The sequence below is a fragment of the Oncorhynchus nerka genome, linkage group LG24 (assembly GCF_034236695.1).
Source record: "Oncorhynchus nerka isolate Pitt River linkage group LG24, Oner_Uvic_2.0, whole genome shotgun sequence".
Classification (NCBI taxonomy): Eukaryota; Metazoa; Chordata; class Actinopteri; order Salmoniformes; family Salmonidae; genus Oncorhynchus; species Oncorhynchus nerka.
The window spans coordinates 77,034,315-77,052,250 of NC_088419.1; the positions used below are offsets into that span (position 1 = coordinate 77,034,315).

The 17,936-nt window shown below is 42.1% G+C and overlaps 1 protein-coding gene across 1 annotated transcript; it reads left to right on the plus strand.

Moving 5' to 3' along the window:
* The first annotated feature begins 6,506 nt into the window (after nt 1-6,506).
* LOC115108601 (GDP-L-fucose synthase-like) lies at nt 6,507-15,483 on the plus strand. Its single transcript, XM_029633133.2, has 10 exons — nt 6,507-6,614; nt 12,463-12,623; nt 12,831-12,945; nt 13,246-13,374; nt 13,454-13,527; nt 13,783-13,916; nt 14,061-14,192; nt 14,312-14,391; nt 14,520-14,619; nt 14,819-15,483. Exons 2-10 carry the CDS (start codon nt 12,463-12,465, stop codon nt 14,872-14,874), a joined length of 981 nt encoding a protein of 326 aa, XP_029488993.1. The 5' UTR covers nt 6,507-6,614; the 3' UTR covers nt 14,875-15,483.
* The last annotated feature ends 2,453 nt before the right edge of the window (nt 15,484-17,936 follow it).

Consider the following 17,936-nt stretch of genomic DNA (forward strand, 5'->3'; position numbering starts at 1 on the left):
GCCTCTCCTCACTCAACCCTCTTCACCCCTCTTCAGCCCTCCTCACTCACTCCTCTTCAGCCCTCTTCAGCTCTCCTCACTCACCCCTCTTCACTCCTCTTCAGCCCTCTTCAGCTCTCCTCACTCACCCCTCTTCACTCCTCTTCAGCCCTCTTCAGCTCTCCTCACTCACCCCTCTTCACTCCTCTTCAGCCCTCTTCAGCTCTCCTCACTCACCCCTTTTCACCCCTCTTCAGCCTTCCTCACCCCTCTTCACCCCTCTTCATCCCTCTTCATCCCTCTTCACCCCTCTTCATCCCTCTTCACCCCTCCTCATCCCTCTTCACCCCTCTTCATCCCTCTTCATCCCTCTTCACCCCTCTTCATCCCTCTTCACCCCTCTTCACCCCTCTTCATTCCTTTTCACCCCTCTTCATCCCTCTTCACCCCTCTTCATCCCTCTTCACCCCTCTTCATCCCTCTTCACCCCTCTTCATTCATCTTCACCCCTCTTCATTCCTTTTCACCCCTCTTCATTCCTTTTCACCCCTCTTCATTCCTCTTCACCCCTCTTCATTCTCTTCACTCCTTTTCATTCCTTTTCACCCCTCTTCATACCTCTTCACCCCTCTTAATTTCTCTCCACCCCTCTTCATTCCTTTTCACCCTTCTTCATTCCCCTTCACCCTTCTTCATTCCCCTCCACCCCTCTTCCCCCCTCTTCATTCCACTTCACCCTTCTTCATTCCCTCCACCCCTCTTCACCCCTCTTCATTCCCCTTCACCCTTCTTCATTCCCTCCACCCCTCCACCCCTCTTCATTCCACTTCACCCCTCTTCATTCCCCTCCACCCCTCTTCACCCCTCTTCATTCCTTTTCACCCTTCTTCATTCCCCTTCACCCTTCTTCATTCCCTCCACCCCTCTTCATTCCCCTCCACCCCTCTTCATTCCCCTCCACCCCTCTTCATTCCTCTTCACCCCTCTTCATTCCACTTCACCCCTCTTCATTCCCCTCCACCCCTCTTCATTCCTCTTCATTCCTCTTCACCCCTCTTCATTCCTCTTCACCCCTCTTCATTCCACTTCACCCCTCTTCATTCCTCTTCACCCCTCTTCACCCCTCTTCATTCATCTTCATGCCTCTTCAACCCTCTTCTTTCCTATTCACCCCTCTTCATTCCCCTCCACCCTTCTTCATTCCTCTTCATCCCTCTTCATTCATCTTCATTCCCCTCCACCCCTCTTCATCCCTCTTCATTCCCCTCCACCCCTCTTCATTCCCCTCCACCCCTCTTCATTCCTCTTCACCCCTCTTCATTCATCTTCATTCCCCTCCACCCCTCTTCATTCCTCTTCACCCCTCATCATTCCCCTCCACCCCTCTTCATTCCTCTTCACTCCTCTTCTTTCCTCTTCATTCCTTTTCACCCCTCTTCATTCCTTTTCACCCCTCTTCATTAATCTTCACCCCTCTTCATTCATCTTCACCCCTCTTCATTCCCCTCCACCCCTCTTCATTCCTCTTCACCCCTCTTCATTCCTCTTCACCCCTCTTCATTCCTCTTCACCTACCCCCCCTACACATCCTCAAGACTACATACACCTCCATTCCCTCATACTGACATGATTTCTGAATGTCTAAATTGAGATCCGTCCACCTCTGTCTGTTTTTCTGTCTGTATGTCTTTTACTCTGTCTGTTGTTTACAAATGTACCTGTCTGTCTCCATCTACAGGTTGTCAGAGTACTGTCTGTCTTTTGGACCTGTACAAAAGTATGTTTTCTATTAGCAGATGTGACTTGGTATGGATTATTATTTTTAAAGATATGTTTTTTGTTTTATTAATTGATGATTTGTTGTATTTAACAGAGTTTTTTAACCCACTGTTTTATATAATTTAATTTATTTGTATTTATTTCAGCAATATTTCCTTAATGCCTTCTTCATAGACAGTATACTTTAGGGTTCAAAATGTCTGTGTCTGTCTCCCAAATGGCACCCTATTCCTTTATAATACACTTATTTTTGTCAAAAATAGTGCACTATATAGGGAATAGGATGCACATTGTCTTTATGTTTCTTTGAATTAATGTGTGTGTACGTGCAGGCATGTATGTGCTTGTGTGTGTTTTCAATATAACAGGGCATATACATCACATGTTCATATGCACATACATGTTGATATGTGACCCTGATATGTACAGTAGGTGTCTCTGTGTGTCTGAGAGTTAAGTCCTGCTGTTTTTTTAGTTCTGTTCATTTGTGTTACATTTTTTGGTGACAAGTTTATAGGAATGGATGCTTGTGAACCTCCCATCCCTTGAGACCACCATGCGCACACACACACACACACCATCCTTAGCCTAATTAGTATTATGGCAGAAGGACTCTCATGCTCTTGCATTCACGGAATCTCTCATACACTAACATATTGTGTGTGTGTGTGTGTGTGTATTTGAAGCCCTCATACACTAACATATTGTGTGTGTGTGTGTGTGTGTGTGTGTGTGTGTGTGTATTTGAAGCCCTCATACACCAACACATTGTGTGTGTGTGTGTGTGTGTGTACTTGAAGCTTTCACACAATCACATATTGCGTGTGTGTGTATTTGAATCTCTCACACTCAGGTATTGTGTGTGTGTGTACTTGAAGCTTTCACACAATCACATATTGTGTGTTTGTGTGTATTTGGCGCTATCACACACTCAAATATTGCGTGTGTGTATTTGTGGTAGAATGATCTTTTCTTTGTTAAACTGGGTGTATGTGACAATAAAAAACATCTCAATCTAAAGAGATAAAGTGGATCAGTGAAGGAGAGAGAGAAAGTTATGTTTCCTCTGTCACCCTACCCCACTGCATCCTGATACTCACTCACACACACACACACACACACTACACAGAACATGACCAACGTGTACATTGGACCACTGTACAGACCAACGTGGAAAATACAACAAGATTGCCATAACAGCACAAGTAAATAAAGCATCACACGTACAGTACGTAACTATGGAAACTGTGGAAATAATTGTATCAACAGGGTGTTGTTGGTTTTTGTTTGTATTATTATGTTCTGGGTGTGAGCCAGACAATGATGGTCAAGTTTTTTGATAGAGGTCTCTTTCTTCATCTGTGAGTTGGCCTTCTTAGTGTTTCTCTAAAGAACATTTAAACAACAGAAATTTGTGCCATCTTCAGCTCTTCCTATGATCAATTAAGCGTCCCAAATGGCACCATATTCCTTATATATTGCACTACTTTTGACATAAACCTGGTGGGCTCTGGTCAAAAGTAGCACATTATATAGGGAGCAGGGTGCCATTTGGGAGGTACACTAAATGTTTCTTTACCAAGACAACTGCAACACTTCTGGCCGCTGATACATTTAGCTCTGGGGAGTTGTTTCCCAAGCAAAGATGCTATAGAAATATAAGATACCATAGACTGGATGATAGTGTAACTAGTCGTGTGTGTGTGTGTGTGTGTGTGTGTGTGTGTGTGTGTGTGTGTGTGAACAGTAGATAGAATAGAATGCAGTGATGTCATGCATTGACCCAGCAAATTGATCGAATCAGCATGCAGAACTTTGGGTCACTACTCTTTTAAAAACATAAAGTTACTAAAAAAACAAAACATGAAAAAATCTACATCAAATACTTACAGAAAGGATTTACAATATTTAGCTTTAAAAAAAATCCACTTATAAGAGATATGATTTGAAATCTCTTAAATATCTTTGTTTTTAATGATTACTGTTGGTTCTCATTTTTATTTGTTGCTACACATGTTCTTTTTATAGTCAGTGTCCATACTGTTATAATTATTAATGTCATTAAAATGACTGATATTGAACATAAGTAAGGTGGGAGTCAGCTGCTATGTACTCTGTACTCCTCACCTCCTCTTCTTCCTCTTCCTCCTCCCTGCTCCTCAACGTTTTATTTTCTATTTTAACGTCAACTGTATGTCAATCACTCTGTTGGAGAGAAGACTTGGGAAGTAAAATGGACATTGTTTAATAAACTATTCAAATGTGAAATATCCCTGGTTTGTGTGACACTTTTATTAACTAACACAGTGACAGTCCATGATTTTCATTGTTGTCTCCCATGTCAATATACCAATGCACCATGTATCATTTTGTCTAGGGTTGCAAAATTCTGGGAACTTTCTTAGGTTTTTCTGAAATCCTGGTTGGGGGATTCTGGATGTCCTGCTTGTTCCCATCTGATTCAGAGAATGTTGCTACCAGCATTTCTGGAAAATCTGAGAATTTCGGGGAAAGTTAAAGGGACAGTGCAGCTTTAAAAAATCTAATTTGTTCCCTAACTCCCACAAAATCAGACTGAGCATTTCAAGGGCCAAAGGAAGCTCATGGAAATTAATGATAACAAATATATGTTGGAGTTATTTTCATTAAATAAACACATACTGATTTATTAGACATACAGTGATGATTTTTTTAAATATAAAGACTGCATGGGGGCTTAACCGAATGTTGCCACCCTAATTCTGAGTAAAGTCCTCTAGTGCAGAATGGCCTGGATCATAGAGGATTATGAGACTGGTGGCCAAGGTGGTAATTGTGGTAAATATCCACTTGTAATTTGGTAATCTGGACAGTTATTTTGTCATTTTTATTTATTTGTTACGTTTATTTGGCTGGGACAATGTACACCAAAAACAAATCTCAGAGCACTGAGAAAACGTGTTGCACCAGATTTAGTTAATAGCTCATTTTCATCTAGTCCCTAAAGCATCTAGACATACAGTGCATTCGGAAAGTATTCAGACCCCTTTACTTTTTTTTCTTACTTTACAGCCTCATTCTAAAATTGCAACAAAAAAAATCCTCATCAATCTACACATAATTCCCCAAAATGACAACGCAAAAACAGGTTTTTTTCTGTGTGTGTGTGTGCAAATGTATTAAAAATAATAAAAAAACTGAAATACCTTATTTACATAAGTTTTCAGACCATTTGCTGTGAGACTCGAAATTGAGCTCAGGTGCATATTGTTTACATTGATCATCCACAAAGTGTGGAAAAAGTCAAGGGGTCTGAATCATTTCCGAATGCACTGTAGGTGAACTTCTAGCAATGGAAACATTATACAAAAACACACAACATTATGCACATACAGTAAAAAATGTATAATAGAACAGAGATCAGGACATAGAGACATGTTTCACCACAGAAGTCAAAACATTGTCCATAGAAACACATTGCTATTTGATTCAATGTGAAATACCTATAAAAATAAGAAATATTGTGCATAGCCCAGTTATTGCACGAGGCTTTTGTGGAGCGATGGGTAATGATGCTTCGTGGGTGACTGTTGTTGATGTGTGCAGAGGGTCCCTGGTTCGCGCGAGGGGACGTTCTAAAGTTATACTGTTACACATGGCTGATTGGACGTTTTTTGTCTCGGTGGAGAAGGCTTGGAAGCTGCTACATGTTTTCAGAGCAGAGGGGAGGTCATTCTATTTCTTAGCTGCATTGAATGAAAATGCCGATTGTGCAAAGGTGTGGACCGTCTGGAGATGCTTACAGTCCCCCCTGGTGGAGGTTCTTGGAACACTGCTATTTTGCTCGGAGCAGAGGTTTACAGACACTCGGGGTTGGAAGTGCTAGATTGTGAGTTATCTTGTAAACCAGGCAGATTTCTGAGAACAGAATGAAGTTGTCGAAACTAAACAGGTTGAACTTGGTATTATATTGCAGTGGTGGTAGTGCCGTGTTTTTGTTGTAAAAGAGTATCAATACTTCTTTATAGAGTGATGTGAGAGGTTTCAGGGATGTCTCACATGCTTGAGACCAGTTGGTGATACAGTAAGAAATGGGAGAAACCCATAGCATGTAAGAACATTCTGGAAGCCTCGGTGGAGAAAGAGTTTTTAATTGAGGGTGGGATCAAGGTTTATGCCGAGGTGTTTGAATTCTGAGGCCGTTTTGATCTTTTGGCCATGTATGAGGATATGGGAGTAGACCTGCTGCTTTTTAATAGATGAAGAAATACATGGCTACTGTTTTTCCCACATTTAGGGTGAGCCAGGATTTGTTGAGCCATTGTGAAACATTCTCAACTGCCACTTGCTCAGCTCTCTTTCCATGGATGTAGATAACCACCTATCTGCAAACATCTGGATCTCCACTCCATGGCACACGGAAGAAGGAAGGTCATAACACATATATAGGCTGAACAACAGGGGCCCAAAGATTGGAAATTGAATCTCAACAAGGAAACAGTCATGTGTTAGTCATATGTCAACCTGCCAATATGTAAAACCTGTGCACCGGTTCACCTTTGCTGAGTGCTGAGAACTCGATTGTCTCGGGGGTGAATTTCCCCTAGGAAGGGCATTTACAGATCTAGGATCAGCTTCCTTTCCCAGTCATCCTTTACCATTGGTGGAGAAAATGCTAAACTGACCCCAAATCAGCCTCCACTTGCGTAACGTCGCCACTCCTTGCTGGGTCGTGTTTCCCCCCTGTTCAGCTGGAGGCGGGACTCGCTAAAATAGTTTCGTCATCATTTTAACCAGCTAATTTGGACTGGAATCCGGTCATGGAAGCTTCTGACTTCATTGCTAGCTAGAAGAAGAATCAAGCTCTGGAGTAACTGGTAAGCAGAATTTCTTTTTAATGTAACTGTAGCTAACTAAAAATCGTAGTTTTTATCCCATAAAGGGTGCTATCTAAAAGAGAAATTTGATTGAAGTTGTACTGTTAAAAGTCTTGCTATGCGAACAGTATCCTCTTTTGGTAACTAATTTTTATTTATTTTTTACCTTTATTTAACTAGGCAAGTCAGTTAAAAACCTATTCATATTTTGAATGACGGCCTAGGAACAGTGTGTTAACTGTCTTGTTCAGAGGGAGAACGACAGATTTTAACCTCGTCAGCTCGGGATTTCGATCTTGCAAAAGTTCGGTTATCAGTCCAACGCTTTAACCACTAGGCTACCTGCCGCCCGAGCTGAGCATAGCGCTTGCAACGCCAGGATAGTGGTTTCATTAAAATCCCAGGACAGTGGATTAAAATCCGGGGACAGTGGGTTAAAATCCTAGGACAGTGGGTTAAAATCCTGGGACAGTGGGTTAAAATCCTGGGACCACTGGGTTAAAATCCTGGGACAGTGGGTTAAAATCCTGGGACCACTGGGTTAAAATCCTGGGACCACTGGGTTAAAATCCTGGGACCACTGGGTTAAAATCCTAGGACCGTGGGTTAAAATCCTGGGACCACTGGGTTAAAATCCTAGGACAGTGGGTTAAAATCCTGGGACAGTGGGTAAAAATCCTGGGACAGTGGGTTAAAATCCTGGGACCACTGGGTTAAAATCCTGGGACAGTGGGTTGAAATCCTAGGACAGTGGGTTAAAATCCTGGGACAGTGGGTTAAAATCCTGGGACAGTGGGTTAAAATCCTGGGACCACTGGGTTAAAATCCTGGGACAGTGGGTTAAAATCCTGGGACCACTGGGTTAAAATCCTGGGACCACTGGGTTAAAATCCTAGGACCGTGGGTTAAAATCCTGGGACCACTGCGTTAAAATCCTAGGACAGTGGGTTAAAATCCTGGGACAGTGGGTTAAAATCCTGGGACAGTGGGTTAAAATCCTGGGACCACTGGGTTAAAATCCTGGGACAGTGGGTTAAAATCCTAGGACAGTGGGTTAAAATCCTGGGACAGTGGGTTAAAATCCTGGGACAGTGGGTTAAAATCCTGGGACCACTGGGTTAACATCCTGGGACAGTGGGTTAAAATCCTGGGACAGTGGGTTAAAATCATAGGACAGTCATGTCGGTTCAGCTAGATCTAGTGTATGACAAAGTGGGAGAGGATGGAGGGGGGGGGGTTGAAGCTTATTTACTACATTTCTACACGATTTAGAAACATGCTATTTGGAGAACAGCAAAAACAAACAAATTACCCCAGTCATTAATTAGGCCTATAACCGCAAGATTAGGTTTAAAGGTCTGTGGAACGGCATATACAGTAACCACTGCTCAAACTCGTCATAAATTGACCCATTTACTTATGGAACGGCGCATACAGTGAAACATGACGTACATGTATAAAAACACGATATGAAGTTTACTACATTTCTACACGATTTAGAAACATGCTATTTGGAAAACAGCGAAAACAAACAAATTACCCCAGTCATTAATTAGGCCTATAACCGCAAGATTAGGTTTAAAGGTCTGTGGAACGGCATATACAGTAACTGTTAATAATGGGATATGTAGAAGGGTGAGCCGGTCAAGGATCGATTCAAACAAAGTGGTAAATTGTATGACAAGCGACAGTTTATTCAGAGTAAAGATATCTGGTACAGCGTAATTACGGCCCTTCCGTTAGCTCGCACAGAACCAGCAGGAAAGAGAGCGTTTACAATTTACACAGTCCTTATATGTGGAACAGAAAGTAGGTTGATTCTAGAAGATCGGATCTTTGGATTGGTTCAGGCTGGGGTGTAGTCTGTAGTCTTCCGCCATTGGCTCAGTTGTCTGTCCGTCATCGTAGAATCCTCTTCGGGCCTGTCTGTTCTTAGTCACACAATGTTCGGCTAGAAAGGAGATTAAGTGTGTGCGCTGGTTTGTCTGCAAGCCCAGGCTGTGTGTCCTAGGCAGTTAGTGTGTGTAATGTGTGTGTGTGTGTGTGTGTGAGCTATCCTGTATGGGACCCAACATGCTTTACTGTGAAAATACGTTGTCTCAGTTATAGCAATGTAATAGCAGTAGGCTGGTCACCTGCATAAGAAATAGCATTTCTTTACATAACCACTACTCAAACTCGTCATAAATTGACCCATTTACTTTACGGCGCATACAGTGAAACATGACGTGCATGTATAAAAACACGATATGAAGTCCCAACAAGGCCGACTTCAAATACCAACAGGTTACTTTTTTTCACCATAAAATTGCACCTGTAGGATTGCAAACATCAACCCATCGCCTTTGCAGACTAATGAGATGGTGGGCTACTATTCCTAATGTGATGAGTAGATTTCAGTGCGTTATATTATTAGCTTAAATTATGACAATCACCATTAGCAAAACAAACCGATTTGGGCCCGGTTTCACAAAACATTTTATGGCTAAATTAATCGTAACCGCCGATAACTTCCGAACAAAGTTGACAATAAGTAAAAAGTTGCCAATGTCTTTGCAATTGATACAAACAAGCGATGTATATAATATGATTCAAATGAAAACCGAGGTGACTGCATTAACTATAAATACCATATGCTCCAGCTAGCCTACTGCCTTTCTAAACTGCCTATCATCTAAAGCTGTTGAAGACCATCGCCCAATAATTGCCAGCCGTAGTAGGAAAGATGCATCTTTAAAACACTCGTAGTTTAAGCCTAAATTCCATCACTATCGGGTAATGCAGGTGTCAGCACGTAATGACATATAGACATAATTAGACGTTTCTTCTCGGTTCGTTGCACGGAAAAATGTCGCCTTTTATAAACGCATTAAATGCAATTCTACTACACTCTATTATGACTGGAGAGGATAAGCAACATGTTTTTTTCCTTCCTATGAAACAAATTATAGCCTACTTTGCTGACACTGACAAACAGATCAGTAAAAACGACCTTGTTGCAACCATTGGAATTGGTTGAATTTTGAGATCTTGTGATAGGCCTCGGCAGACCTATTAACTGCCTTTCACTGCGCGCTGCAACCAACCTGGACTTGTGTAGACATAACATAGTACATGTAAATACATAACACTCCAATTAGTGTGATATGTTACGTTTCTTATGGTATGTATTCATTTGTGGATGTCCATCCTCCATTGAGTATGATATCTTACGAATTACAATTAATTTATTCAGGATTTATACTGAACAAAAATATAAATGCAACATGTAAAGTGTTGGTCCCATGTTTCATGAGCTGAAATAAAATATCCCAGAGATGTTCCATATGCACAAAAAGCTTATCTCACATTTTATGCACAAATTTGTTTACATCCCAGTTAGTGAGCATTTCTCCTTTGCCAAGATAATCCACCCGCCTGAAAGACGTGACATATCAAGAAACTGATTAAACAGCATGATCATTACTCAGGTGCACCTTATGCTGGGGACAAAAGGCCACTCTAAAATGTGCAGTTTTATCACACAACACAATGACACAAATGTTCTAGTTTTGAGGGAGTGTGCAATTGGCATGCTGACTGCATGAATGTCCACCAGAGCTGTTGCCAGATAATTTAATGTTACTTTCTCAACCATAAGCAGCCTCCAACATTGTTTTTTGATAATTTGTCAGTACATCCAACCAGCCTCACAACCACAGACCTCGTGTAACCACACCAGCCCAGTACCTCCACATCCGGCTTCTTCACCTGCAGGATCGTCTGAGACCAGCCACACGGGCGGCTGATGAAACTGTGGGTTTGCACAACCTAAATAATTTCTGTCAGAAACTGTCTCAGGGAAGCTCATCTGCATGCTCGTCGTCCTCACCCGGATCTTGACCTGACTGCAGTTCAGCATCGTAACCGACTTCAGTTGGCAAATGCTCAGCTTCGATGGCTACTGGCACGCTGGAGAAGTGTGCTCTTCAAGGGTAAATCCCAGTTTCAACTGTACTGGGCAGATGGCAGACAGTGTGTATGACGTGGTGTGGGTGAGTGAGCGGTTTGCTGATGTCAACGTTGTGAACAGAGTGCCCAATGGTGGCGGTGGGGTTATGGAATGTGCAGGCATAAGCTACGGACAACTAACATAATTTCATTTTATTGATGGCAATTTTAATCCACAGAGATACCATGACGAGATCCTGAGGCCCATTGTCGTGCCATTCCTATGCCGCCATCACCTCAGATTTCAGCATGATAATGCACATTCCTGTGTCGCAAGGATCTGTACACAACTCTTGGAAGCTTAACATTTCCCAGTTCTTCCATGGCCTGCATAGTCACCAGACATGTGACCCATTGAGCATGTTTTGGATGCTCTGGACCGACATGTACGACAGTGTGTTTCAGTTCCCGCCCATATCCAGCAACTTCGCACAGCCATTGAAGAGGAGTGGGACAACATTCCACAGGCCACAATCAACAGCCTGATCAACTCAATGCAAAGGGGATGTGTCACGCTGCATGTGGCAAATGGTGGTCACACCAGATACTGACTGGTTTTCTGATCCACACCTCTACCTTTTTTTAAATAATCTTGTCATGGAGGTAGTTTACCCGCACTGTATCTGCGAGCAATTGGCTAGTGAGCACGTGCCAAGAACAAAAACCACAAAAGGCTTCACAGGCATTTAGGGTTCTCTTTGCATTACCGTTTTTCAGACTATGTAGCATTTGCAAACAAAATTCAAGTTAAAAGAATATATATTTTATTTTGCCCACTTGCATTTATGTATATAATATTTACCAGACATAATGAAGAGATTCCTTATATACACTTTGTTTTGATCTACACTGAACAAAACTAAACGCAACATGCAAAATTCTCTCTTTTTTTTGTAATTTAGCAGACATGCTTACACTTGTATAAATATTTTTGACTGGTCCTTCATAGGAATCGAACCCAAAACCCTGGTTTTGCAAGCGCCATGCACTACCAACTGAGCCACATGGGACCGTACTGAATAACATTTCATATAAATCAATAAAAATAAGTAACTAGGCCTTAATCTATGGATTTCACATGACTGGGAATACAGATATGCATCTGTTGGTCACAGATACCTTTTTATTGATAGGAGCAATATTATTTTTTTATTTGTCAAATGACAGCCAAGCATCAATTGTGTAAACGTGTTTCTATGCAATTTCTCACATAATTATTTTTACCGACGCAAAAAAACACCAAACAAACATTGTCTATCAATATTTATACACTTGTACTCTCGTTTCCTGTTTCCATGAACCCAGACGTGATTTTTTTCATGCCTCAGGTAATTCACCTGCATGAAATGGTTGGATGGAAACCTTGTTCGTGACAACCTAAACATTTGTCATGACAGTTAGTAACAGGGATGTTTGCATGGCTGGCACAGGCAAGTAAAAAGCAACATCAGGAAATGTATGTTTCTTCAGTCCACAACCTCTTGAGTTGGATTCCTTGGTTACTGGAATTAAACATGTAATTCAAAAGCTCTGGGATAGTCATTGTTCTTCCCTACTTGTCCTGGTTAGTGTACAGTATGTGACGCACCCCAATCCTTTGAGAAACTGTAGAATAGGTTTATATTACCTAGGCCTACTTTCTGTGTACAGATGTAGTCTTCAGCTCTGTTAGTAACTCTTGTTTAATTGATCATTGAATACATCAGTCATTTCAGGGGAAATCCTTTGTAAAACTTTAGCCTACTTTCAGAGCACATGACCTGCAGATTGTAAGCCTTTCACTCTTTGTTTCTGTGTTTCTCTCTCCTTCTCTTTCTTTCTTTACCCCCCCCCCCTATTTTCCTCCCCCTCTGTGCAGATGGGAGATAGCATGGTGGATCAGAGCAGTCCTATGCGGGTGTTGGTGACTGGGGGGACTGGTCTGGTGGGTAGGGCCATAGAACATGTTGTCAAAGAAGAGGGAGGAGCGCGGGAGGGAGAGGAGTGGATCTTCCTCTCCTCTAAGGATGCAAATCTCATGTGAGAGCTACACGCGCACACACATACGCACTCACACATAGACAGACACACATGGTATGCATACACGCACATGTATATACACAAACAACACACACACACCTGACCCTCTCCTGCCTCAGTGCTAACTGTGGGTGCCTTTGTAGCCCAGCCTCTGAGTCTTTGAAAAGTCAAGCTGACGTGTGTGTGGGTTTGTGTATGCTCACTCAGGGACATGGGTGAGACGCAGGCTGTGTTTTTGAAGCACCAGCCCACCCACGTCATCCACCTGGCAGCCATGGTGGGAGGGCTCTTCAAGAACATGAGGGCCAACCTAGACTTCTGGGTAAGAGAAGGGGATTCAGGGTTGTAATGACAGAGGCTGCATCTCCAGAAGTGTGCACTTGCTCAATTTCTCACCTTATTTTGAAAATGGTAGAAATTGCCATGAAAAGGACTCAATGTTTATTTACCGATTTTAAGCTTCATCCCAATTGGTACTCTATTCACTATGGGCCCTGGTCAAAGGTAGTACATTACTAACTAGTTCATAGGGTGCTAATTGGGAACCTGGTTCAACTGGTTCCATGTGTGTGATTGTGTTCATGTTTATTTACCAACGTATTCATCCATGTGTGTTCTCCAGAGGAACAACATCTACATCAATGACAATGTCCTGCAGGCAGCCCACGAGGTGGATGCTGTCAGGGTGGTCTCCTGTCTCTCCACCTGCATTTTCCCTGATAAGACCACCTATCCCATCAATGAGACCATGGTAACGTGTGTGTGTGTGTGTGTGTGTGTGTGTGTGTTGTAGACATGATGGTAGTTGACTATCTCTTATTATCTTGCAGATCCACAACGGCCCTCCTCACGAGTCTAACTTTGGCTACTCCTATGCTAAGAGAATGATCGATGTCCACAATAGGTGTGTTTGGTATTTTATTGAACCTTCATTTAACCAGGAAGTATTCTTTTACAAGGGAAGTGTGTGTGCACAGCTTCCCTATTTTGCTATAGATGTCCTCTGCGGGCCCATCCAGAACGATCTTGTGGGCCTCCTGTACCCTTGACCCTTTAACTGCTCAGTGACCTCTAGAAGGGAGTCAATATAATCTGTGTATATTCAATAATAGTGTGTGTGTGTTTGTGGATTATGTTGAGGTGTGTGTTTGTCTTGCAGGGCGTATCACCAGCAGCGTGGGCGATGCTACACAGCAGTGATACCGACCAATGTGTTTGGCCCCCATGATAACTTCAACATTGAGGATGGACATGTACTTCCAGGCCTCATACACAAAGCCTACATTGCTCAGAGTAAGATGACTACACAACACTTACTGTTAACTATCACTCTCTAGTTATTTATTCTTCAGCTAACTGTTTAATCTATACAGTATACCTCCCTACAAGGATCGGTATAGCCACATTCCTTCACACGTGTGTGTGTGTGTGTGTTAGAGGAGGGTAGTCCATTGGTGGTGTGGGGCTCAGGAACTCCCAGAAGGCAGTTCATTTACTCATTGGATCTGGCTCGTCTCTTCCTCTGGGTGCTGAGAGAGTACCCTGAGGTGGACCCCATCATACTGTCTGGTGAGCATACACACTCTGACTTCCTCTCTCTCGTACTCACACATACTCTCGATCTCACACACACATTTAACAACAGTATTTTCAGGCTTCAGCGTTCATTCTCCCTCTCTGTATTTTAGTTGGTGAGGAGGAGGAGGTGTCCATTAAGGAGGCAGCAGAGGGTGTTGTCGAGGCACTGGGGTTCAAAGGTCAAGTGACTGTATCCTTTCACCTAGGTGCATGTCCAGATCTACAGCTCAAACACAGTCCCTCTTTCTCTTTCATACTCACTTGCTCTCACACACTGTCAGTCATTCAGTGTTTGATTCCTTAACCCCTGACCTTCAGTATGACAGAACTAAAGCAGACGGTCAGTTCAAGAAGACAGCCAGCAACGCCAAGCTGCTGCGGTACCGCCCCAACTTCACCTTTACCCCCTTCAAACAAGGTACCTACCTCCCCAACACCAGCAATTTGAAAAGCCCCAAAAGTAGATTGTTTTGGTTAAATGCACAAATAAATCTGCACAATATCATATTTGTATTCTGCCATCTTTATGCATGTTCACCACTGACATATCAAATAAAGATGTTTGGTTTCTGACGCTGAGTCTCCTATCCCCCCCACCCCCCAATTCACACACACAGCCTTGAAGGAGACATGTGATTGGTTCGTGGCCAATTACGACACCGCCCGCAAGTGAAGATTCCTCAAATCAGATTGGCTGTTAGGAAACCAGTCCCAGGAAGAGGGGACTGTGATGGAGGGGTCAGGAGGAGTGGAGCTGAAGGTTCTAGAACTGACAAAGAACTTAGGACTTAGAGCGTACATGAAGAACATTATCTGCCATTAAATGAAGTTCTGTTAGACTGATGTAATGTGGTCCTGATCATGTTGCTGAGATTCCATGAAGAATGTGTAGAGTGTAGGCTGGGCTAATCACTCTGTTTTAACACTCAAACAGCATCCTGTTCATATATCAGTTGTACTCAAACTATTTGAGAAGGTGGCAAAGGTCTGGATGGCCATGTCTATACCATATGACTAGAGTGGGTATAATGGACTTAAACTAGTTCTTTGTCCATGGGATTTCTTCTATGTCCACCCAATATGGCAACAAAATAGAATTTTCCACAAATAAATAGTTGTGCTGCCATTTTGAGTGGGTTGTTCACTACTCAATTTGTCTGCTGTATCATATAGAATACCAGGGGTTTTTGGATATGTTCTTTTATAACTGTCTTTACTAAATACAACTGTGCAATATGTACATGAGTGGTGGGCTGAGAAAATAAATCAATGTTTATTTTAACTGCCGAGTCTGGGTGTCATTTTAGCACTACTTTGAGTCTGGTTTTAGTGCAGAACAGTGTTTTGTGGCTCTGGGGTGAAGTTTTCCCTAGGTTCAGAACCTGGATCAGCTTACCCTAACCACTAATGGGTAAAATCAACCAGATCTGCGTCAAGGGGTAACTTCATTCAGTCAGACCTGCCAACATGCACGCATTTTGCGTACCAGCTACGCAATTCTCTGTCCGTGTACGCAGGTACGAAATCCGAGTTAAAAGTACGCAGAAATTAATAGGGCCTGATTTTTTTTGTTTTACATTTTTATATAAACTTTTATCCACTGAGAATCTAACATCCCGATTCTCGAGCTGCAGCATACAGATGTACGGAGTTTGTGTCAACGGACAAGATGATAAATACATAATTATTTGCCGTAGCTACCCCGTGTCTGCGCCTTCTGTTTGTTGTGATGCTGAGTTGGCCGACTGTCAGCAGTACGTAAACACATGGCCAAATCCCCTTTCGACTCCGTTTGTGGCATTTGCCAGTGAAAGAATTTAACTGCAAATAGGAAAAATAACTGGTCGCATTTGTGATATACATTTAATTCTGCATCTCAGTCGTCTTTTCCACGTAACATTACGAGGATCACGCGACCTGATATAAATACAGTTAGTCTGTTCCACGTCACAAAAAGCATTACACAAGTATTACAAAAAATATGAACATATTGGCATTAAATGGAGTCGGGAGTTTAGAAGACTGCGCGATAAAGAATGAATAAGTGTCCGGTATTAGCTATAGAGGCAATACCTCTGAAATTCCTTAACTAAATGAGAAAATTTCGAAAATCTGAAATGTATGCGCTGCAAAGAAATTCAATAGGCAACTTAACATAGGCTGAAACAGCGGACTCTTCTAGCGAACAGCGTTCAGATTCCCTTTGTGGTCTACTTTAGCTTTGCGATGCCATCATTTGTTTTTGTGTTTTCAAAATGATTTTGCTTTTAGTGTTGATTAAGAAACCCCGTCTAAAAAAGGCAATCAGATTTACAAACAGCATGCGCACGAGGGAGGGGGGGGGGGGGGGGGGGGGTTTAACATGTTATCAAAACACCAGGGAAAGCCCACGTGAAACAAAGGAATGGTGGAAAACTAATAGAACAATTTCCATTTGACCTCTAGGTATGACTCTTACTGTGGTACACTATTTACATCCTCCCACACGGTGTAGAATGCAGACCTGCCAACCCTGTCCAACTTTTTAGAGTACCACAGTGAGTCTTAATACAGAGGTCAAACAGGGAAATGGTTCTGTTTTCCACCATTTTTTCCCATAGTGGATTCTAAACACTTAAGGGTTTTGTTTCACAGGTTTAGCCTGGCATAAATCTCTGTAGGACAATGTGACTTATCAATATAGTCGCCTGTATTTAACCCCCAAAAATGAAACGCTAATGTGGCCACCAAAGAACTACAAATGCCATGATAATCTGGATGAGACTGCTGAATCGAGGCAAAGGGAAGAATCTCTGGATTAACTAAATGTGGTAATGAATAAATAGGCTACATGTCTTTAAAAATAGACCATTCTGTGAACTGTCATGTGCAAGTTTAAATTAGCAATACCTGTTAGCAAAGCTTAACTAGAGATGACGTGAAGAAGCTTGCAGTGATTTGTAGTTTTGCATGACGTCTACTTTGATGGTAATTAGCATTTGCCTAAAAGAAGAATATATTGATAAAAAGTCCTTGTCAGAGATTTACATGTTAACACACCAGGGAAAGCCCACACAAAACAAATGACACTTCCACCACAGGGCTCTATTAGCAGTTAGCTAAATTTGGTGCAAAGAATCATTTCCCAGTGCTCCGACAGACATGTTTTTTTTTGTACATTGTCCCGATCCACAAAGTTAAAAACAAAATAAACACTAGGAAGCAAACAAAACCAAAATGGGGAGGGACCTACCAAAACATTTCACTTAAGACTTTTTTGCAATGAAAACAAGTTTAATGGACAAATTCAGGTAGGTCCCTGAATTTCATTTGCTTCCGTTTGGTTTCTAGTGAACACCCCCTGAATTGTCCATCTGCAAAACCAACATTCGTTGCAAACCAGTTTGCTACTATGTGCACAAATGAAGAACACCCCAGGTTATGGAGACGTATCATATTTACAATATACACTTCTGATAAATATGTATTATCTAACAATGCATTGAGAGCCCACGCTATATTGTGACTAACACACACATTAAGGTAGTCTGGTGGATCCAGCCTGAACGCTACATTCACTATTTCACTTGAAAAGATAAGGTGAACACAGGGATCAGGCTGGTTCCACTAGGTTAGGCTAAACGGTGTTCTCATAGGAAATAATTTAGTTGACAAGCCAGTCTACCTGGCCCAGCAACTCTTTTGATAAAGAGCAACATCTCATATTTAGACTGGAACTAGATCTATTTGTGCCAT

What these genes read in the sequence shown, in the direction of transcription:
- LOC115108601 (XM_029633133.2), top strand. Translation starts at nt 12,463, where the DNA reads ATGGGAGATAGCATGGTGGATCAGAGCAGTCCTATGCGGGTGTTGGTG. An exon ending in TCTAAGGATGCAAATCTCAT is followed by an intron (nt 12,624 to 12,830) that starts GTGAGAGCTACA and finishes ATGCTCACTCAG; the next exon opens with GGACATGGGTGAGACGCAGG. An exon ending in CAAAGCCTACATTGCTCAGA is followed by an intron (nt 13,917 to 14,060) that starts GTAAGATGACTA and finishes TGTGTGTGTTAG; the next exon opens with AGGAGGGTAGTCCATTGGTG.